Raw genomic sequence first — 23,230 nt, forward strand, 5'->3', positions numbered from 1 at the left:
TCCCAAATTAAATGGCTGAACCAATTACTTCTACTTTTATTTCAGTAACTTGCTTAGAGGGTCTATTTCCATTTAAGAAGGAGTGAATAGGAAATTCTGTTACCTCAGGGCCATCGTGACAGACAATCTGTCCCTTAATGCAAGACTTGATACATGCCTTGGGAAAGCAGTTAACACATTTGGCAGACTAATGAAATAACAAGGAATGACACCAATCTGGCCCTGAGGACCAAGCTGATAGTTTATTAGGCGAGTGTTCTCAGCTCCTTGTTGTATGGCTGTGAAACTTAGACAAGCTACATCTATGTAGAAAAGAAGCTCAACAATTTATATTTTCATGGTCTGTGATGCATTATGGGCTTACCTGAGGAGAACAAAATCACAGCAGTCCTTTCAAAGATGACTCTCCCAAGTTTATGAGTATTCAGCAAACAAAGGAAGATTTGTTTGGCACAGGCACTTCTGTAGGATGGAAAACAATTGCATACGAAAGACTAAACCATGCCGTGAGGTAGACAGAACCCAAAGAAGAGTATGAGGCTCAATGTTCAGTTATAAGGATGCAAGTAAACGTGACATGAAGACCCTGGACAAAGATCTTTACACCTGGAAGTCACTAGCCAAGAAGAAAGGAAAATGGTAACATCTCCTGTGAGCTAGGTGCACACTATGGTGATTAGTGGTTACAGCAGCTCAATGACAGATGACAATTCTGAAATCAGCTATCCACAATGCCACTTGGACTTTGCACAGATGGGAGAACCTGCGTGACAAAGAGTGGCGTCTTCAACCACTCACGAACATACATTATATGGCGACATCCATCTCAAATGGATGTGTTGTTGCATCTTATCATCTTTTGTAGAAGGAAGGATTCCAGAAGTAGTTGCTTTAAAGAAAACACTGTCATGCCAAAGAGTAATTGTTTGTTATCTTAGAAAATCTCCATGCACATATGCACTTCACATAAGACCATTGCCTTCAAGTTGCCTTCCAAATCACTCACCAAGCTGACTTGGAAATATATCACCATTCTTTCATTGTCTCTGGTCAAATCCTGGAATTCTCTCCCTAATGGCATTGTGGGTCAACCAACAGCAGGTGGACTTCAGCGGTTCAAGAAGGCAGCTCACCATCTCCTTCACAAGGACAGCTAGGGATGGGCAATAAATGCTGCCCAGACAGCCAGTGACACTCACATCCCACAAAATGAATAAATTTAAAAATGCATCATAATTTAGTTGGCTGCCAGACTTCAAGAATTACACAATGTTCAATCAAAATCTATGTCGCAGTTGGAAAAACTAAATATGAAGAAAGAAATGCAACATTTGGAATCTACACCAAGTATCCACAAGGACATACTTTACTAAAAAGAGATAAGAATGTTAAGTTGTAAAATGTCTTTCACAGCCAATGACATCTCATAGAGCAGAGCCAGAATATGTTCCTCCTCATAATTTCCCACGTAAGATCTGAGGTTGTCACTTTAAGTCTAAATAACAACAAACTTATCAATTACCTAATTCCAATGTGTTATTTAAATTCAATCATATTTTATGTGGCCTTAATGGAGCAGGTACCAATGATTTGGCTGAATATGTTGCTGCCATAGATCTAGTGGGATGTGGTAGAGTCCACAGACAAAGGATGTAGGAGAAAGTGAGGACCGCGGATGCTGGAGATCAGAGTCGAAAAGTATAGCGCTGGAAAAGCACAGCAGGTCAGGCAGTATCCAAGGAGTAGGGGAATCAACGTTGCGGGCATAGCCTTATGTAGACAGTCATTTCGGGAGCAACCCCAAGAATTTTGGTACCATTGTGTTTTACACAGTAAGATGTTCTAGCTAATAGAGAAAAGAACGTTCTCTGACTGGAACAGCATATGGAAGATTCACTGGTTTGGTATTGGCCCACTTCTTCTAAGGAGTGAAAGGCATTCACAAAGCTGCTTCACTGGAACTTTGCCCCACTCAACATTCCTTATGGATTCTTCTGAGCCTGGTATTCCCAGAAATACAGACCATGGCATCTCTTGAAGAGCTCTATTCAAGTGGAGTAAAGTTGGGTGGATGACTGGACAAATCCCTTAGTTTTTTGGGAAACCTGCATGGAGGTCAACACATCAGGACTTCCACAGGGTTCTTGCACATGGCTCTGGTCATACAACCAGACTCAGATGATATCTAGAGACTAGAAGATTTGGGTTAAGAAAACCATTGAGATCATATTCATTTATTTTCTCTCCACCAGACTTTTGTTGTTACACTTATTGTCACATTACTTCATAAGCAAGTTTTTTTTAACTGATTGGATCAAATGCAGACTTATTTCAGCACAATAAATTCCTCATTATAAAACAACAAGAAAATTGAGTTTAGTAACATCTATGAATATTAAGATGCAGAGGAGAGGCCACTGAAATTGCTCCATTTTATTTCATAAATCCTCTGACTGGAATTGTAGATGCTTCAAGCATTACTCTAACTGCTGGAATTGTCCATTCTAATATCTTTACAGTTATAGTGTAAAAAATGTATTTTAAAGATTCAAGAAAACTGTTCATTTTCAGCTGCCAATACCCCAAAAGAGTTGAGACCAATTATAGTCTTCAGGTAAATGGCGGTTAAAAGATAAGGGAAAATTAGACTAATACATGAAGATATTTTTGGAACAATAGTAAATTTATTTTCTTAAATGATTTTTCTTCACTACCTTAGCAGAACAGCATGTCCGTCAACTCATCCTGAGCACAGCCACAGGGCATGTACTATTTCTTATAACAATACCTTTATTTGTGCATATAATAGCAAAATCCTTTGTTCTCATTGCTCTTGACCTTCATTTTTGGAAGAACTAGACATGGAAACATATTTGATTTTAAAAGAACCATCCTTAATTTAGTTTGGAGACACAGCAGTTAAAGAGAAATGGATAACTGAAAACATAGTGTGTATCCCTTAATGTGCATTTTCTTTGCATAGACATGCACAGGTCTCTCCCAACCTGGCCATTATCGCACCCAATTAATTTTCTGAAGGGAATTTGTTCATTCCCTTCATTCGTATGTTCACTGATGCTGAAAATTAATCCAGAAAACCCCAGGATAACTGCACTCACATGTTAATTTTATCTAAAGTAAATTCCCATAGCTTCACGAATTATGTATCATCTCTGTTTAAGTTCATCCTCATAACATTTAATCCTGGTCCCTTCCAGGTGTCTGTCCAGCTATTTTGTTCAATTAACCAATGCCATATCAGTCATTTCTCTTATATATATATATATATATATATATATTCACTGTGTTAAATCAGTGAGAGGTGAAGACTCTTCAGGATTGCTTGAAGCTTATTTATTTAAATTTGGGATCCTCTATCTCTGCAGTGTTACAACCAAGGCTTGAGGAATGCACCATCACTCTGATACCACTAATCCATGGGTCACAATGAATGATGAAAATACTTTTCCAGTAACAAACGTGACCAATTAAATCCTTTATCTACTTCAGATCTTAAACAATGAAATTGATCTCCCAGTTTTTGTAATAAACACAAGTATTGGTTTGTTTTCAAAACAAAATGTATACATTGAAAACGCAATTATTTGTTAAGATACGGAGCCAGTATAGAAATATAAATGCTTATTGTTAACATATGCACATACAAACAATCTTCAGAAGAATAATAGATTTCTTTGAAGAGATTGACTTTATGAAAATAAAGCTGTTTGGCGAATAAGTTATTCTTGTAGGCAAAAAGATAATGCATAGAATGGTCCAGAGTCTGTTCCCTAGATGTTCTGGCATGTGTTTCATCCTGAACTCAATAATGTTTTGTTTTCTTCACAAGAATGAGAGAAGTCAGTTTGTTCTTGACAAACATACCTCCAACTTAGCTTCTTCATAGCACATTTGCCTCCAACTGAATTAGCTAAAACAATACCTCTCTCAGCCTGTCACTGTTTAAACAGCCCTGACAATGGTCTACAACAAAGAAAGCAGTTATTACCAATCATGTGACCTCATTAAATAAATCTCCAGTATCCACAATGAATTTTCAATGATCTCTTTCAAACAAACCACTCCAGATATTTCCATAAATAAATTCCTTTTTCTGAATCTTTCAAACTGTAAGTCCTCCAAACAGTGTTAGCAATGAAGTGTCACTATAACAACAATGGAACTCCAATGCAAATCTATTTCCATCTTTACGACCCCACAGATTTTTCAAGAACTCCGTTGAAAGCTGCAGGTTTCATCCAGTGTTATGGTGGCACTTAACCATTTAGTGATTATTTCTGGTAATAACATAAATAGTGTGTGTGTTTGTAAATCACTGAGAAGCCATATCTTCGGTTAAATATCTACCCTCATTTCATTTCATGTCTTCAGAAATTTATGTCTGCCCATTTTTTGTGAATTGATTCAGTTGCGAACATTTCAATGACCTTGCTGCCCAGGAACAGCAAAGTGCAGATTCAGCCTTTCTCCTGTATCTGCTGCAGATCCCTGCCATTGCTGTGTTGAATGCAGATTAATCACTACCCTCAGTCTTTTCTCACGTTGCCAGTCAATCCAATCAAATTCCATGAGTATGTTGAATTGTTTCATCAGTTTTGTCATATTTTACATGAAAGTTGGTCATAAAATGTTTGCAGTGCTGAAGGAGGCCATTCTATCCTAGCCCACGCCAGCTGTCTATAACAGCTAATTACGCTAGCCCACCCTCTCCAAAAAAGCAAGAAAATACATTTTTCTCTTTAGTTGGTTATTCTTTTTGAAAGCAACTGTTGAATCTGCCTGCAGAGTCATTCTGGGCGGTGCCTTCCAGTAATCTGTCACTAAATTAAAAAAAGCTCTCATATCATCTTGATTCTTTTGACAATCACCTTAAATCAGATTTCTAGCCCGAGACCTTTCCATCAAAGGGAGCAGTTTTTGTCTATTCAGACTCTCTAGATCCTATGTGGTTTTGTACAGCATTATTCCCAACTTTCACTTCTCTCAGGAAAACAATGCCACGTTCTCCAAATTTACCTCTTAACTAATGCTCCTCATTTCTATAAACATTTTCATAAAATCCTTTCTGCACCTTGTCTAAATTTTTCACGTCCTTCCGAAACTGTGGTGCTCAGTTTTGGACACACTAATCCAGCTAAAGCCAAGCCAGTTTTTTATAAAGGTTTGTTATAACTTAATTGCTTTTATAATCCATGCTCTAAATTATAAATCACAGCATCCCAAAATGCCTTTCCATACACCTTATAGCTTTCACAATAATTAACAAATGATCCATAGAAGAGATAACCTTTTTTTAATCTACTTGAGGCATGTTGTTACAATCTGCAATGTAATACCTAAAAGAATGGCAGAAGCAGAAAATACCAAAATTTTCAAAAAAAGAATTGAACCCATTACTATAAAAAATGCAGGACAATTGGGAATGAGTGGAGAATTGGTACTAACATGATTACCTTCTCAAAGAGGGAGCACAAACATGATGGGAGCTCAATTGCTTTCCTTTTGCAATATAAGAGATTCTGTGAACTGTACAATTCACTGCTACTGGACTATATCCAAATTTATATCCATCAGTATTTAAGCTTCCTATACAAAATCCAACATAAAAGTTGCTAATAAACATAGGTTCAATTAGAATTAATAAATACTAGACCACCTTTGAATGCAGGTAAGAAAGTAAAGGTTCACTTGTCCATCTGTAACCTCAAAAACAAATAGATTTTTCTCTTGCAGGTGAGCGATGGAAGTCTTACCATTTCATCGGTGGGCCGGAATGACAGAGGGCCCTATACGTGTCGGGCCTACAGTATTCAGGGAGAAGCTGTTCACACCACTCGATTATTGGTTCAAGGTAATATTTTAGCTCATAAGTCTCTGGCCAGACTAAATTATGTTAGCTGCAGACTGCTGTTTCACTGTTTATATGATTCATTTCAGCACTTTAGTGAGTACTGCAGGAACCTTCGTATGAGATTTATCCTAGAAAGAGCTGTGAACTCGGTACAGTGTATATTTTCAATTCTATCTTATTATTCTGTGTTAGAAATCATTAGTTATTAGGCATTAGAAAACAGTTGCAGCACCCAATCCCAAAGTCGAGAATTAAATATTTGAAGAAATTGAAATTGGACTGAAAATTAACTTGAGTATATCACTAGCTTGTGAGATTTGTTCATATTTTCACATTTGACAGTTAAAAGCCCTGCGCTAAATATAATTTTGTATGAGGCATCAATTAAAACTAGAGACCTTTCCTATTATATTTTTAAGCTGAATACCATTATGCAGAACTTGCTCAAGTTGTCAGCCTCAGTTGGAGGTGTGTGATTGCCTCCAGGCAGCAACCTGAAAGTTGTGTGTTGATTAGGTCTCCAAGATATTTTGTGTAAGCCAGAGAAATATGTAAGTACTCAAATCCAGAATACTTTTTGTTGCATTGTAGTACAGAATTTGATTATTGCTAGAATTGGAGACATGTTGTCAAAGCTTTTCATATTGCATTCATCAGGACTGATGCAAGAACACCAGTCATTTTGACCCAATTACTGTTCTGATTCAGAGGAGACTTTTTGCATATAAATCAGCCCCAAATTGGTTTTACTTGATTTATATGCAAAACTACTTTTAGAATATTGAGACTCCAAACAGAAATGCATGCATTTGAAATACAGATGTTTTCTGATCAACCTGTTCAAAGATATAATGATATAAACATGGCACAGGTAAGGTTTGAGCTCAGGCCTCTTTGTTTAGAGGTAGAGACATTACCACTCTATCATAAGAGCCCTTCCTTTTTGTTTTCTAAAAGATATTCTAATCAACCTGTTCAGATATGTTACGGTACATGTCTGGGGCATGTGTAACTTGAGCTCAGACTTGCTGGCCCAGAGGTGGAGACATTACTACTGTGACACAAGACCCTAATACATACTTTAGTTTATCTCTCCTGTGTATTATTTCCCAATCTTTTAACGAACAATAAACTATTGAAATAAAGATTTATTTAACTTCTAAAATTCATAAATTTGTAGCCATGATTATATCAGAGTTATAACTGAAAATGTTGAAGATACACAGCAAGTCTGGCACACCTGCAAAAAGAGTAACAGAATTAACATTTCATTCTGAAGAAGAGTCATATTGGCCATAAACCATTACACTGTTCCTGCCTTCATAGATGCTGTCAGACCTGCTGAGTTTCTCTAACATTTCCTATTATTATTTCACTTCTGGCATCCTCCACAGTGTTTTTACTTTTATTTGAGTGATCATATCAGATTGTCAGGTATTTACACAAATGCCGAGCACTTGTTCAGGATTAGAGTGCTAGGGATAGGGCATAGTTACAATACTACCTTTTCTAATTCCTGCAAGCACTCCAAAGGGTCAGATGCAATTTTGACTGATTATTAAGTAGTGTTCTCTGCTACTTCCTGCTTATATAGTGAGTTTCCTTTGAGTCCATTCCATCAACTTGTCTATATCCTTTTGAAGCCCGCGCAACCTCCTTATAGTTTGCAATGCTTCCAAGTTTTGAAATCAACAAATTTTGAAAGTGTGCCCACTATATCAAGAGTTAAGTCATTAATATATATCAGGAAAAGCCAGTGTCCCAACACTAACCCTTATGGACCTCAACAGCAAACATTCATTTAGCCCAAAGAACAGCCATTAGCCTGTACTCCTTGTTTCCTATTCCTCAGCCAATTTTGTATCTATATTGCTGCCATCCTAACGTTGCTCACAAGTCTGTTATGTTCCTTTACCAAATGCCATTTGAAAGCCAGTATGCACCACATCAGCAGTATCATTCCCATCAACACTCCCTGCTACATCTTCAAAATTCGAGCACATTAGTTAAACATGACTTTTCCTTGCGGATTCCTTGGTGGTTTCCCACAATTAATACACATTTATCCCTGTGGCAATTAACCTTGTTTCAAATGATTGTTCCTAGAGGTGTCCCCTTATCATTGAAGTTAAATTGATTGGCCTGGGCTTACCTTTGCACTTTTTTTAAAACAAGGGTGTAACTTTTGCAATTCTGCAGTCCTCTGGCACCTCCCTGTATCAAAGGAAGACTCAAAGATTATGGCCAGTGTGTCTCCAATTTTCCAATCTCATTTCCTTCATGATCCTTGGATGTGTCTTGTCTGGTGCTGGTGCCTGAGTCACTTTGAGCACGGGCAGCCTATCCAATACCATTGCCTTAACAATGGAAAGCCAAACAAAAATTGAATTAACTGTTTTCTGTTTATGTTCTGCATAACCTCTTCTTTGTAGAGGCAGATTCAATATGTCAGGTATACCCCCCGCTTCCATGTGTAAATGCTCCATTTTGGTAATTAATTGGCCTTATTGTTTTTAAAACAATTTCACCACTTACCTGACTATTGAGAATTTTGGGGCTCTCTGTTATGTTAGCTGCCAGATTCTTGCCCTACTCCCTCTTCACTTTTCTGGTTTGCTTTTTCACATCCTCTCTGAATATTCGATACTCAGTTTGCTTCTCAATTGTATTTTCTACTTGACATCAATCATATGCACATGTTTTCTTCTTTACCTTAATTTCTACCTTTCTTCATCTGGGAACTATGGATTTGTTTGCTCTTGTGCTCTCTTTCAAGGGAATACTCTTTGACTCTGCCCAGTAACTTTTCTTTATACGTGGCCCATTGTACATCTACCACTTTTCCTGCAAACATTTGGCTCCCATTTATTCATCTCTGATGCATTCTTACTCCACTGAAATTCCCCAGATTCTTATCCTTCCTTTAAATTAGACAATTTTCCTTTTCTGCTGTTACCATAAACCTGATGATACAATGATTACTGTCTCCTAAATATTCTTGTATAGATAGCTGATCTCCTTGGCCTATTTCATTTCCAAAAGCAAGGTCTAGCAAAGTCTTCTTTCTTCTTGGATTGGAAATGTAACACGGCAGAAAATTTTCCTGAACATAGTATCTGATCTTTTGCATCTCTCTGCCTGTCACACTATTTCCATCTCAGTCTCTATTTAGATAATGAAAGTCTCTTACTATAACTAGTCTATAATTTTTAAACAATTTCCTGCAACTTACTTGCAAATTTGTTTCTCTACTTCCCTCCGATAGACCATGCCAAGCAGTGTCATTGTACTTTGCTTGTTCCTTATATTATGGACCAGACCAAACCTCCTCAATATATGTAAGAAGATAGTCTAGACCCTAGCTTTTTCTTATTTTATAGGTAAGTGTAAGGTGTTGTGTTCTGGATGCAATTTGATTGGTCAAACTAACAGGCTTGAAACAAAACACACTTTATTCATATACTATAATTAAAATACAGACAAAATAAAAATAAAAGAAAAAATTGGTGTAACTGTAATTTTGTTGAAATGCTTAATGAAATAATAGATGCATTAACTACAATTAAGTAACCATTCTAATGTAGTAACATCCCATAAGCACACCCTTGGCAAAGGCAAATTCAGTAAAATAAATTCTATCAGCAGGAAGAGAACCCCAGCTTTTAGCTGTTCCAAAGAGAGATGCAAGAGCAATCATATCGCGCTTCAAGACCCCAGCAACTGCTTAAAGCTAACACTAAAAATCCTGGTTCTCTGGGAGCTTGACCCCACCCATTCAGGCTGCTTCTGTTGTTCCATTGTTTAAAAAAAAAGTAAAGCGTCACAAGCTGTTAATTTTATTGCCTTTGGAGCAGATTGCTCGGCATCTCTGTCACAACCTTACTTAAATAAAAAAAAATCCAGGACAAAATGTGCCTTTTAAAGCCATAGTATCATCACACTTAGCTCAAGTCAAATTATTTCTGACATTGATCCTTCTGGGACATCCTGTTTCTCCAGTACTGCAATGGTCTTCCTAGTCAATATCACCAACCCTCCCCTTGTTCCTTTCCTATATTTCCCGAACATCTTGTACCCAGGAATATCTATCACCCAATTCTGCCAAATTAAGCCAATTTTTTGTTATAGCCATAGCATTATATTCCTTCTAGGCAATATTGATGTGTAACACATGAATTTATTTACTTCATGCCGTGCATTCACGTGAGTACACAGTAATCCTGATTTAGAGTCCATTATTTTCTCTAAGTTCATGTTTTTATTTGCTGTTTCATGTTGTTGTCCTGTCTATCTCTCCCAGCAATCTGTGCAGCTTGGAATTCCTCTCTGAAATTATCTCCTGGCTTCTATACCCCTGTCGAGTCAACTTAAACCTCCCCCAGTAGATTCAGCAAAACCTCAGAAAGGACCTCAGTCCCAACTCTGTTTAAGCGCAACTTGCCTTAATGGCACAAAGTACATCTTCCCAGAGTCAAGCCCAGTGTCTCTCAAACCTGGAGTCCCCCTCCTGCACCATCGTGCCAGGCAGGCATTCATCCGCCTTATCTTTCTATTTCTCTCCTCATTTGAGCAAAACTGTTGAACTTGCATGAAAGAAAAACTCTTCAAGTATCCCACTCATAGAACTTAAGAACTTCCAGTTCAAAAAGAATAAATTATCAGCACTATTTCAGTTTGCATCCTTCGGGTCAAGGGATATTGAGAAGATAAGACTGAACATAGTGGCTCAGTGGTTAGTACTGTTGCCTTACAGCTCCAGCGATCTGAGATCGATTTCCCCCCTCAACACCTTTCTCTCCATATCTGCATGGGTTTCCTCCGACAATCCAAAGATGTGCAGGTCAGGTGAATTGACCATGCTAAATTGCCCATAGTATTAGGTGCATTAATCAGGGGTAAATATAGGGTAGGGGATTGGGGCTGGGTGGGTTGCTCTTCGGAGGGTCAGTGTGGACTTGTTGGGCCAAATGGCCTGTTTCCACACTGTAGGTGATATAATTTAAACAAATTTGACTAACCAAAAAAGCTCCAAGCACTTGAAATATTGAGTGGCAAATTACAATCTATATTATAATGAAGCAACTAATATGTGCTGTAAAAGAGGTTATGAGCATGGTGCAGAATCTTCACAAGGGTTGCTGTCACCACTATAATACTGTGCTATCGTAACAAATGTGTTCCATATTTCTCTTTGAGAAAGGCAAGATTTATGTATCAGGAGATTCTGCTCATGAAATCAGATAAATACATTATGCATTGAAAATGTGATGAAAACTGCACTTTAGTGATTGTATCCTGAAGCCAATGCCATTAAAACGTGTACCTCTCAAAAGATGTTGCACTTTATGCCCTCAATCCACACATTATCCAGGTTTAATGAGATAATACAAGCTGATACTTCATATGGGCTTGAGCCATGCTCCCATGAGTTGGAAAGACATTGATTCTGAAGACATTGAGCCAAATTTCCTCTGAGTTTGCTCAGTTTCTAGCCAATGCTCTGGGGATCAGCGGGAGAGCTGACACTATGAGATTGAATATTGGACTGTTATTTCATATACAATTAGTCAAAAGCTAAAACAGCTCTTAGAGTTGATTAAAATTTCCTGATGCTAAGCATTGTTTGGCAATGAGAAGTCAAATCAAACATTCCTAAAGAAAGAAAACAAGCAAATCCGCATTAGAATGTCATTGTGAAGCTTTGTTTTGTTGCAGACCGCTGCACATACTGACAGATAAAGTTGAAAATCACACAACACCAGGTTATAGTCCAACAGGTTTAATTGGAAGCACTAGCTTTCGGAGTGTCACCACTTAAGGAGTGGCACTCCGAAAGCTAGTGCTTCCTATTAAACCTTTTGGACTCTAACCTGGTGTTGTATGATTTTTAACTTTGTACACCCTAGCCCAACACCGGCATCTCCAAATCATGACTAAGATAAGGTTAAGTCTCCTCTCTCCATCGTTAATGACTGTGTTTCAAGGACAAGTGACAATCATCTCCATGCAAAACTACCTTGTTTGTCACTCAGTCTTAGCTTGATGCTATTGTTTTAAAGTATATATTTTTTAAAATGCACATTCTTGAAAGGGTTATATCCTTTTGCAATGTGCTTGTACTGGTTGATTAGAACTATAAGTTAAAATATAAAATGCTTTAGAATACAGGCCTGGTGTGATTATAAACCCAAAAAATTGACTCATGACAATATTAAATAAAGCTAGTCCCACATCCCAAAAATTGAGTGCAAGGGGATATTAAATGAACCCCCAAAAAAATCTGCTTCCTCATATCATGAGCTTTCTCTTCCCTCACTCAGTGTTTAGTATATTGGGAGGTTTAACACATGTGACAAATGAATTATCTATGTTGTTTAATGAGAAATGGCATGGAAACAATTGCTGTCAATAAATGTGATGTGAGATTATTGGACCATCAGATATAGGGGAAGAAGTAGGAGTGTCAAAAACAAGAGTGATGAATTTAAAGCATGGATCACTAATTGGGGCTACAATGTTGTGGCCATAACAGAGATGTGGGTTTCACAGGGGCAGGAATAGTTGCTTAATGTTCTTGCGTTTAGAATGTTTAAAAAGAACAGGGAGGGTGGAAAAAGAGGAGGCGGTGTAGCATTGCTAATCAGAGAGTGCATCACAGCTACAGGAACGAAGGTGGTTGAGGAAGGTTTGTCTACTGAGTCAGTATAGGTAAAGTTAGGAACAACAGAGGGACAGCCACTGCATTGGGGGTTTTCTACAGACCACCTAATAGCAATAGAGTGATTGAACAACACGTAGGTGGGCAGATTCTGGAAAAATCAGATGTAGCAGGGTTGTTGTTATGGGTGCTTTCTACTTTCCCAATATCAACTGGAACCTCTTAAGTACAGATGGATTGGATGGAGCTGTTTTTGTCTGGTGTGTTCAGGAGGGTTTCCTTACATGCCAATGAGGGGAGAGGCCATTTTGGATTTGGTGCTCGGCAACGAGCCAGGACAGGTGTCAGATCTTACGGTGGAAGAACACTTTGGTGACAGTGATCACAACTGCCTCACGTTTTCCATAGCCTTGGAGAGGGAAAGGAGCAGTTACCAAGGGAAGATATTTAACTGGGGAAAAGGAAATTATGACGCTATCAGAAAGGAGTTGGGAAGTACAGACTGGGAGCAATTGTTCCACAGAAAGGGCACAGCAGATATGTGGAGACTATTTAAGGATCAGTTGTTGCGAGTGATGCATGAATTGTTCCTCTGAGACAGGTAAGGAAGGGTAAGATTAAGCAACCTTGGATGACGAGAACAGAGAAGCTTCTTGTCAAAAGGAAGAAGGCAGCTTATGTAAGGTAAAGGAAGCAAGGATCTAGCACAGCTTTAGAGGATTATAGGCTTGCTAGAAAGGAGTTCAGAATTGGATTGAGCAGAGCCTGAAGGGAGCATGAAAAAGGCTTGGCAAAAAGGATTATGGAGAACCCAAAGGCATTTTACTCATACGTGAGGAATAAGAGAATGACCAGGGAGAAGGTAGGGCTGATCAGGGATTAGATTAGATCAGGGTTGGGCGGCATGGTAGCACAGTGGTTAGCACTGCTGCTTCACAGCGCCAGAGACCCGGGTTCAATTCCCGCCTCAGGCGACTCTCTGTGTGGAGTTTGCACATTCTCCCCGTGTCTGCGTGGGTTTCCTCCGGATGCTCCGGTTTCCTCCCACAATCCAAAAAAAAAGGTGCAGGTTAGGTGAATTGGCCACGCTAAATTGCCCGTAGTGTTAGGTGAAGGGGTAAATGTAGGGGAATGGGTCTGGGTGGGTTACGCTTCGGCGGGTCGGTGTGGACTTGTAGGGCCGAAGGGCCTGTTTCCACACTGTGAGTAATCTAATCTAATCTAAAAAAAGGGATAGTGGAGGGAACTTGTGATTGGAGTCTGAGTTTTTTGCTTTGGTGTTCACTAAGGAAAGGGATCCTGTTGTGAATGAAAACTTTGAGGAGCTTGACCAGATCAAGATTGATGAAGTTGATGTGCTGGAAATTTTGGAAAACATTAAGATTAATAAGTCCCCAGGGCCAGACCAGATTTATCCTGGGCTGCTCTGGGAAGCGAGAAAGGAGGTTGCTAAGCCGCCTCCTCACTCTCCACGGGAGTGGTACCGGAGGATTGGAAGGAGGCAAATGTTGCTCCTCTTTTCCAGAAGGGCTATAGGAAAATCCCTGGCAATTACAGACCAGTCAGTCTTACATCTGTGGTCAGCAAAGTTTTGGAAAGAATTCTGAGGGATAGGATTTTGGCAAAGCATAGTGTGATTAAAGGCAGCTGAAAAACGTGTTGCTGGAAAAGTGCAGCAGGTCAGGCACCATCCAAGGAGCAGGAGAATCGATGTTTCAGGCATAAGCCCTTCTTCAGGAAGCCAAGTGATTAAAGGCAGTCAGCATGGCTTTGTGAGGTGCAGGTCATGCCTCACAAACCTTATTGAGTTCTTTGAGGAGGTGACAAGACAGGTCGAGCAGTGGATGTGGTGTATATGGACTTTAGCAAGGCATTTGATAAGGTTCCCTATGGTAGGCTCATTCATAAAGTAAGGAAGTATGGGATACAGGGAGATTTGGCTATCTGGATTCAGAATTGGTTGGCTGACAGAAGGCAGAGAGTGGTTGTAGATGGAAAGTATTCTGCCTGGAGGTCAGTGATGAGTGGGATCCCGCAGGGGTCTGTTCTTGGGCCTCTGCCCTTTGTAGTTTTTATAAATGACTTGGATGTGGAGGTTGAGGGGTGGGTTAGTATATTTGCAGATAACACAAAGGTTGGAGTTGCCATTGTTAGTATCGCGGGCTACTGCAGGCTGCAACGCAACATAGACAGAATGCAGAACTGGGCTGAGTAATAGCATATGGAGTTCAACCTGGATAAATGCAAAGTGATGCACTTTGGAAGGTCGAACTCGAATGCTGAATATAGGATTAAAGACAGGATTCTTGGCAGTGTGGAGGAACAGAGGGATCTGGGTGTACAAGTACATAGATCCCTCAAAGTTGCCACCCAAGTGGATAGGGCTGTTAAGAAAGCATATGGTGTTTTGGCTTTCATTAACAGGGGTATCGAGTGTAAGAGCTGTGAGGTTTTGCTACAGCTCTATAAGTCCCTGGTTAGACCACACTTGGAATCTTGTGTCCAGTTCTAGTCGCTCTACTATAGGAAAGATACAGAGGTTTTGGAGAGGGTGCAAAGAAGGTTTATCAGGATGCTGCCTGGACTGGAGGGTTTGCCTTATGAAGAAAGGTTGAATAAGCTCGGACTTTTCTCTCTGGAGAGACGGAGAAAGAGAGGATACCTGCTCGAGGTATACAAGATAATGAGAGGAATAGATAGAGTCAATAGCCAGAGACTTTTCCCCAGGGCAGGATTGACTAGTACGAGAGGTCATAGTTTTAAAGTATTAGGAGAAAGGTATAGAGGAGACGTCAGAGGTAGGTTCTTTATGCAGAGAGTTGTGAATGCATTGCCAGCTGTGGTGGTGGAAGCAGAGTCATTAGGGACATTTAAGCGACTGCTGGATATGCACATGGATAGCAGTGAGTTGAGGGATGTGTAGGTAGTTATTATATTTTACATTAGGTTTAAACCTCGGTACAACGTCATGGGCCTAAGGGCTTGTTCTGTGCTGTACTTTTCTATGTTCTAAGTAGGCCATTCAGTCTATTGGGTCTGTTCTACCAACAAGATCATGGCTGAAGATCATCCTCAACTTCACCTTCCTGCCTTATCCCCACTAACCATAGATTTTTAATCAGGAAAAGAATCAATCTCAGGCTTGAATATACTTAATGACAAAGTCTGAACAGTCCCCTGTAATAAAAAAAATCCACAGATTCACTACCTGCAGAGAGAAGTAATTCTTCCTCATTTTTGTCTTAACTGATCAATGCTTTATGAGATTATGCCATCTAGTCCAAGACTCTCTCACAAGGGGAAACAACTTCCATGCAACAATACTGTTAATTCCCATAAGACTTTTCAATGTTTCAATAAGGTCCCTCTCATTTTACGAAACTCCATTGAGTACAGTCCCAACCTACTCAATCTCACCTCAAAAGAACACACACACCCCTTTTCTGGGCTTCCTCCAATGCCAGTATATCCTTCCTTAGATAAGGGGATCAAAACATTTCACTGTGCAACCTTTGAAGTTGTGAAAACATGATCCATTTTTGGCTTGGCTCTGACCTACAGAGGAACTAATTGTTCAAAATGTCTCTCAAATTCTGAAGGCAAAGGTTTTGATGGAACCATATCTTAATATCGCTGCTGATATTTATTCAATCTATTTTCTGCCTGTAACTCTTGTGCAATAGTTGGTTATATATTTTAGCTAATCCTTTGTTAGTATACTTGTCCCTCCCAAATCTTTTTCTCTTAAACACTTCAAATATAAAATCAGCTCTATATTAATCTCCTGCCCTATGGGTTTGTTTTACCACACAACTGTACACTCCATTTTATAACAAACTGTAGTCCGGCCACTCATTTGCCCAACTCGAATTTTCGTCCACGTGAGCTTTAAGAAAAGTAAATTGATAGCAGCTCCACTATAGGTTATCAGCCAGTCAGGACTTTTTTTTATTGAAGTTAGATTACATTGGTGAACTTTAACTTTGATTGTCAGACAGAGGCCAGATCTCCAAATTGATCAATAGTGTACACGCAGCATAAGCAGAAATAAAAAACACTCATTCATCTTCTTACTCCTTTATTCTTATTCTGTTGTAAGATACCCTTTCCCCTGAGCATTCGTGGAACCTGTAATCCTGCTGAGTGCTGTCAGTGGAGGCAAATATATATCTGTAAGATGTTTGAAGCCAGTGTTTGAATCCCATTTTGCTCAGTGGAATTCGTGCCATGTGTTAAGTAGTTCTGTTAGCTCTTTGTAGATTTCCATTAGGTAAAACGTTATAAGGGATTGTAACTGTGCTTTCAGTGAGGGCTAAGAATACACATGAAATCTACTTCAACTTAGCTTGAATAATGCTTACACTTCCCTTAATGCTGAATGCATTCAATTCACTTAAAAACACTTACTACTGAACAATTCAACTAACTTGTTCTGGAGTGACAGCAGTCAATAGGAAAGAGAAACTCTGAGTGCAACATGTCAGCCTCAGTACTCTATTTATCTTGTTTTTGTGCTTAAGGCTCCAGGGGGAAAAAAAAAGAGAAGGAGGAGAGTAAGAAGATTATAGTGACTGAGACTACTTAAACTGTTAGTTGACACTTGCCTTCATTAGAACTGAGAGTCAGTGTTGTGGACCAAGCCAGATTCCCTCAAAACATTTCAAGAAGATAGGTAGACCCTAACATTTCTAGTTGTTTTAAACAGGTGACTAGTGTATGTACCAGGAGTGATGCAGCTGGCCCAACCACTTGGTTTTAAACAAAACAGAGTTTTTGTTTGTGGATAAATAAAGAGCAGAATATAGAATAACATAACTTATCTGAAAACCCAATTGACAGTTTAATGATTTCAGGTGCCGGTGTTGGACTGGGGTGTACAAAGTTAAAGATCATACAGCACCAGGTTATAGTCCAACGGGTTTATTTGGATGCACTAGCTTTCAGAGCTCTGAAAGTTTTTGTTGCAAACGTTTCGTCCCCTGGCTAGGCAACATCATCAGTGCTTGGGAGCCTCCTGCGAAGTGCTTCTTTGATGTTTCCTCCGGTGTTTATAGTGGTCTGTCCCTGCCGCTTCTGGTTGTCAGTTTCAGCTGTCCACTGTAGTGGTTGGTATATTGGGTCCAGGTCGATGTGTTTGTTGATGGAGTTTGTGGATGAATGCCATGCCTCTAGGAATTCCCTGGCTGTCCTCTGTCTGGCTTGCCCTATGATAGTAGTGTTGCCCCGGTCGAATTCATGTTGCTTGTTGTCTGCGTGTGTGGCTACTAAGGATAGCTGGTCGTGTCGTTTCGTGGCTAGTTAATGTTCATGTATGCGGATTGTTAGCTGTCTTCCTGTTTGTCCTATATAGTGTTTTGTGCAGTCCTTGCATGGTATTTTGTACACTACATTAGTTTTGCTCATGTTGGGTATCGGATCCTTCGTTCTGGATCTTCGTTTTTGGATACCCGTGCAACTTCATCAACAGATGCCTAAGAGAAAGACCACGGAACGAGGACATACCACAACCAAAAGGACTAGCCACACTACCATACAACAGGAGCATCTCAGAACTGATAGCCAGACTACTGCGACCCCTAGGACTCATAACGGCACACAAACCAACAGCCACGCTCAGACAACAACTCACCAGAACGAAGGATCCGATACCCAACATGAGCAAAACTAATGTAGTGTACAAAATACCATGCAAGGACTGCACAAAACACTATATAGGACAAACAGGAAGACAGCTAACAATCCGCATACATGAACATTAACTAGCCACGAAACGACACGACCAGCTATCCTTAGTAGCCACACACGCAGACAGCAAGCAGCATGAATTCGACCGGGACAACACTACTATCATAGGGCAAGCCAGACAGAGGACAGCCAGGGAATTCCTAGAGGCATGGCATTCATCCACAAACTCCATCAACAAACACATCGACCTGGACCCAATATACCAACCACTACAGCGGACAGCTGAAACTGACAACCGGAAGCGGCAGGGACAGACCACTATAAACACCGGAGGAAACATCAAAGAAGCACTTCGCAGGAGGCTCCCAAGCACTGATGATGTCGCCTAGCCAGGGGACGAAACGTTTGCAACAAAAACTTCCAGCTCGGCGAACAGAACCACAACAACGAGCACCCAAGCTACAAATCTTCGCACAAACTTTGAGTGCTCTGAAAGCCTGTGCATCCAAATAAACCTGTTGGACTATAACCTGGTGTTGTATGATCTTTAACTTTGTACAATTTAATGATGCTGTTCCAAATATTTGCAACATCCCCTTGGCAAAAAAAAAGGGGAAAATCAAACATCGGTTCTTATAGGAGAAATATCAGACAGAGAGGATCAGCATTGAAGTCTTTCTTTGACCAGCAGCATCACAAAACAGCCAGACTGCTAAAACCAAAACAAACCTGTGAAAAGCTGAGTTGGGAGAACTGGCCACTCCCATTTCATTGTGCAAGTGTTTTTATTTTAACTTAAAGGCTTCTTCAAGTAGATGAACCCAGACAGATCGGAACCTGTGCCTTTACGACCCCTCTGAAAAAAAAAACCAAAGACAACATAACATTGTTAGTTAAAGGAGCAGCATCGCCATAACAGTGACTTTACCAGTCATACCAAACGAAGGCCAAGTTGGATTGCCAGTGCAGAAAAGGATCCATTTACATGTTCTCAGTAATAGTTTAGAGTTTTGAATTTCCACATGGATCCCAAATCTTCTGTTGTAGCTGCAATAGAAGATTGGCAGATACCTGTGAAATTGCTGCTTACATGAAATCTCCACTGTAGCTAACACTGGGCAATCAGCTGAATGCCTACAGAAGAAACTGGCATTAAGTTTGTTTTGCTATATGTTTTAAGTTTGTTGCTGCCAGAAATATTGGTGCTGATTCAATGAAGTACCTTTGATTCTTGAGTCAGCAACAAGTGACCCCAGGTGACATAAAGCCATTTTAAATAAAGTAGAAAATATTAGCTTGTTCTTTATACTTTGTCTTAGCTCAATCTTAGAAGAATAATTCAGTGCACAAATGTAATACTTTTAGTGCACATCTCTCCTCAGACATGCTTCTGGCATTGTCATGTCAATGTGCTTAATAGCACTTTATATTGCAATTGTCACAACTTTCCACAATGGCCTTCAAACATGATACAATAATTTTGATCTCCTCAACTCAATTTATGTCATATCCACAGCCAATGGGAAGACTTGCATCCCATTCATCCAGAATGGATTTGAACTCAGACCTCATTGGTGATGCTGTAAACAATAAATTTTTGTAAAACAAAAATCAGACTCTAACTGGACTCAAGAAGCTGTTAAATAATGAATGCTACAAACCACCTGACTATATAACTGCAAGCTTGAAGTAACTTACAGCGAAGACTTGCCCAGACATAGAGTCATAGAGATGTACAGCATGGAAACAGACCGTTTGGTCCAACCCGTCAATGCCGACCAGATATCCCAACCCAATCTAGTCCCACCTGCCAGCACCTGGCCCATACCCCTCCAAACCCTTCCTATTCATATACCCACCCAAATGCCTCTTAAATGTTGCAATTGTACCAGACTCTACCACATCCTCTGGCAGCTCATTCCATACACGTACCACCCCCTGCGTGAAAAAATTGCCCCTTAGGTCTCTTTTATATCTTTCCCCCCTCACCCTAAACCTATGCCCTCTAGTTCTGGACTCCACCCACCCCAGGGAAAAGACTCTGTCTATTTATCCTATCCAGGCCTCTCAATTTTGTAACTTCTTTAAGGTCACCCCTCAGCCTCTGACACTCCAGGGAAAACAGCCCCAGCCTGTTCAGCCTTTCCCTGTAGCTCAGATCCTCCAACCCTGGCAACATCCTTGTAAATCTTTTCTGAACTCTTTCAAGTTTCAAAACATCTTTCCGATAGGAAGGAGACCAGAATTACACACAATATTCCAACAGTGGCCTAACCAATGTCCTGTACAGCCGCAACATGACCTCCCAACTCCTGTACTCAATACTCTGTCCAATAAAGGAAAGCATGCCAAATGCCTTCTTCACTATCCTATCTACCTGCGACTCCACTTTCAAGGAACTATGAACCTGCACTCGAAAGTCTTTGTTCAGCAACACTCCCTAGAACCTTACCATTAAATGTATAAGTCCTGCTAAGATTTGTTTTCCCAAAATGCAGCACCTCGCATTTATCTCAATTAAACTCCATCTGCCACTTCTCAGCCCGTTGGCCCATCTGGTCCAGATCCTGTTGTAATCTGAGGTAACCCTCTTCGCTGTCCACTACACCTCCAATTTTGTTGTCATCTGCAAACTTACTAACTGTACCTCTTATGCTCGCATCCAAATCATTTGTAAAGACTTTTGAAATACTGTGGGTTTGGAAGCAGACATGAAGGTGTGTGAAATTTAAGCTTCAATGATAAAGGCAGATAGAAAGAAGAACTTCAGAGGGACCCTGCATAATTGTTACCTTTGCTTGATTGCATAATTGTTACCCTGGAGTCCTCAAAATTAAGATAATTAAAATTTAACTCCTCACAGTTGCCCAAAGAACGTATCAGAAGTAGAGATTCTGCAAATATTTTTACACAACTTCATATGGAGGCCCAAGTTATCTCAACCTCCAGCCTTGGATTTGTTAATTTCCACGGTAACTCAACCACCTTACCTGACCTTCAGTTTCACTTATCACTCTGTGCTGCCACAATACTTTTTCGAATGAAATTGAGCATCATTACATGTACTATAATTTTCAAGCTGATAATAACCCTTCTTCAGTGGTGAATGTGCAGAAGTTTACATAACACAGGGCATGTAGACAATCTATGGAGACACTAGTTTATCTTGTAGGTTTCCTATTTGCTTATCAGTAAAATTTGCTTTAAGAAAATTATAGCTACAGCACCAGTAATGCTGACAGTGCTATTCTAATTTTTATTCATTGCCTCAATCTCATTGTTTGTGATTATAAAAGCTTTAAGTGCAAACATCAGAGGAGATCCTATCTATAATTGAAAACCAAAGGAAATGGGGACAGTGAAATACAACATTGTCAGTATTGCCGCACTGAACCTTCCAACAGGTCATCTATAGTTCCTGCAGCCCGACAGTATTGACATTAGAGTGCTTGTTTTATGAGTTCTGCTCAGTTCAAGGCTTAGCTTTTGAGTGTCACACTGCACTATCAGCTGCTCCTGTCACTCCTTTTACTGAGAGCCTTGGTCAATGTGAGCCAGGTTGACTGCAAAGGAAAATATCTATTGTGTCTAATCCCTGAACACAACTACCCATTCTTGATGCCAGACAATAGCTGAAAATGTCCCTCAGGTCAATCAGCATCCACAAGCTCGCTCACAAAATCCAACTGGTAATTGCAAAAACTGACATGAATTGAGCTCAATGTCTTGAACTCACAAATGAATATCCAGGCCTTTGCACCGATAGGAGACTGTAATGTCATAGGTATTATTCTTGAGCATTTTATATTCCTTCATGGGATGTAGACATCACTGATTAGGTCAACATTTAAAGCCCATCCCTATTTGTTCTTGAGAGGTGGTGAATTGCCTTCTTGCCTTTGGAGTTCCCTTCCTCAAAAGGCAATGGATGCAGAATCTTTAAAGTAAAACAAATAACTGTGGATGCTGAAGATCTAAAACAGAAACATAAGTTGTGGGAGAAACCCAGCAGGCACAGGAAATAACATCACCACAGGAAATGACATCACCAACCCAAAAAACCCAAACATATAAATAGAAAGCAGGAATTTTCAGCATTGCTTTGCCTGAGGCCCACTGAAGATGTTACCTAGTAGGGTAACGGAATGTCTGGAAATGAACCTTTCAGCTCAGCGAGCAAACTCACATCCAAAACCTCAACCTGAGCTACAAATCTTCTCAAAACTGGCCATCTATATGCTAGTCCAATTTAGTTTCTGGTCAGTGGTGACCCTACCCAAAAGTTGTCAGTGGGGACTTCAGAAATGGTAACACCATTGAATGTCAAGAGAAGATGGTCAGATACTTGTGTAGTAGGAATGTTCCTTGACATTTACCTACCAAGTCTAAGAGCTGTCTAAGCCAAACTACCTTTGGACAATGATTGGCATGAGTAGAGAATTGGTTTATGGGCAGGAAATAATGAGTTGGGGATTAAGGATATTTTTCAAGTTGGTGACTCAAGGCCTGTAGGGTTCCAAGGGATCAATGCTGGGACCACAACTGTACATAATATACATTAGTGACTTGAATGAAGCAAATTTCAAGACAATACTAAAATAGATGGAAAGGAAGGTTGTGAGAGGGAAACAAATAGTTTACAGAGAGATATTGACTGGTTAAGTAAATGTGCAAGAAGTTGGCAAATGAAGTATAATGTGGGAAAATACAAAGCTGTTCATTTTTGGGAAGAAAAACAAAAGAAAATTATTTAAATGGCAAGAAATTGCAGAAATCTGCAACACAAAGACATTTAGGAGGGTACTTGTGCATAAAACACAGAAAGTTAGCACAGAGTTTCTGCAAGTAATCAGGAAGGTTAGTGGAATTTTGGCCCTTATTTCAATGGAGTTGGAATGTAAAAGAAGGGAAGTCTTGCTGCAACAGTATAAGGTACTATTGAGACTAGGTGTGGAGTAGTAGGAGCAGTTGTGATACCCTTTAAGGAAATATCACATTTCATTGAAGGCAATTCA

General features: G+C 39.8%; 1 protein-coding gene across 2 annotated transcripts in view; it reads left to right on the plus strand.

Annotated features, from left to right (window-relative positions):
- igsf9bb (immunoglobulin superfamily, member 9Bb) overlaps positions 1-23,230 on the plus strand; it is a 651,679-nt gene that overhangs the window by 453,706 nt on the left and 174,743 nt on the right. For both annotated transcript variants that reach the window (XM_043676763.2, XM_043676764.2), the window contains exon 5: positions 5,755-5,872. In XM_043676763.2, coding sequence (XP_043532698.1) covers positions 5,755-5,872 — 118 coding nt within the window. The remainder of the gene's footprint in view (positions 1-5,754; positions 5,873-23,230) is intronic.

This window comes from Chiloscyllium plagiosum, unplaced genomic scaffold, assembly GCF_037043375.1.
Source record: "Chiloscyllium plagiosum isolate Xiang-an unplaced genomic scaffold, Cpla_swu_hap1 HiC_scaffold_29, whole genome shotgun sequence".
Classification (NCBI taxonomy): Eukaryota; Metazoa; Chordata; class Chondrichthyes; order Orectolobiformes; family Hemiscylliidae; genus Chiloscyllium; species Chiloscyllium plagiosum.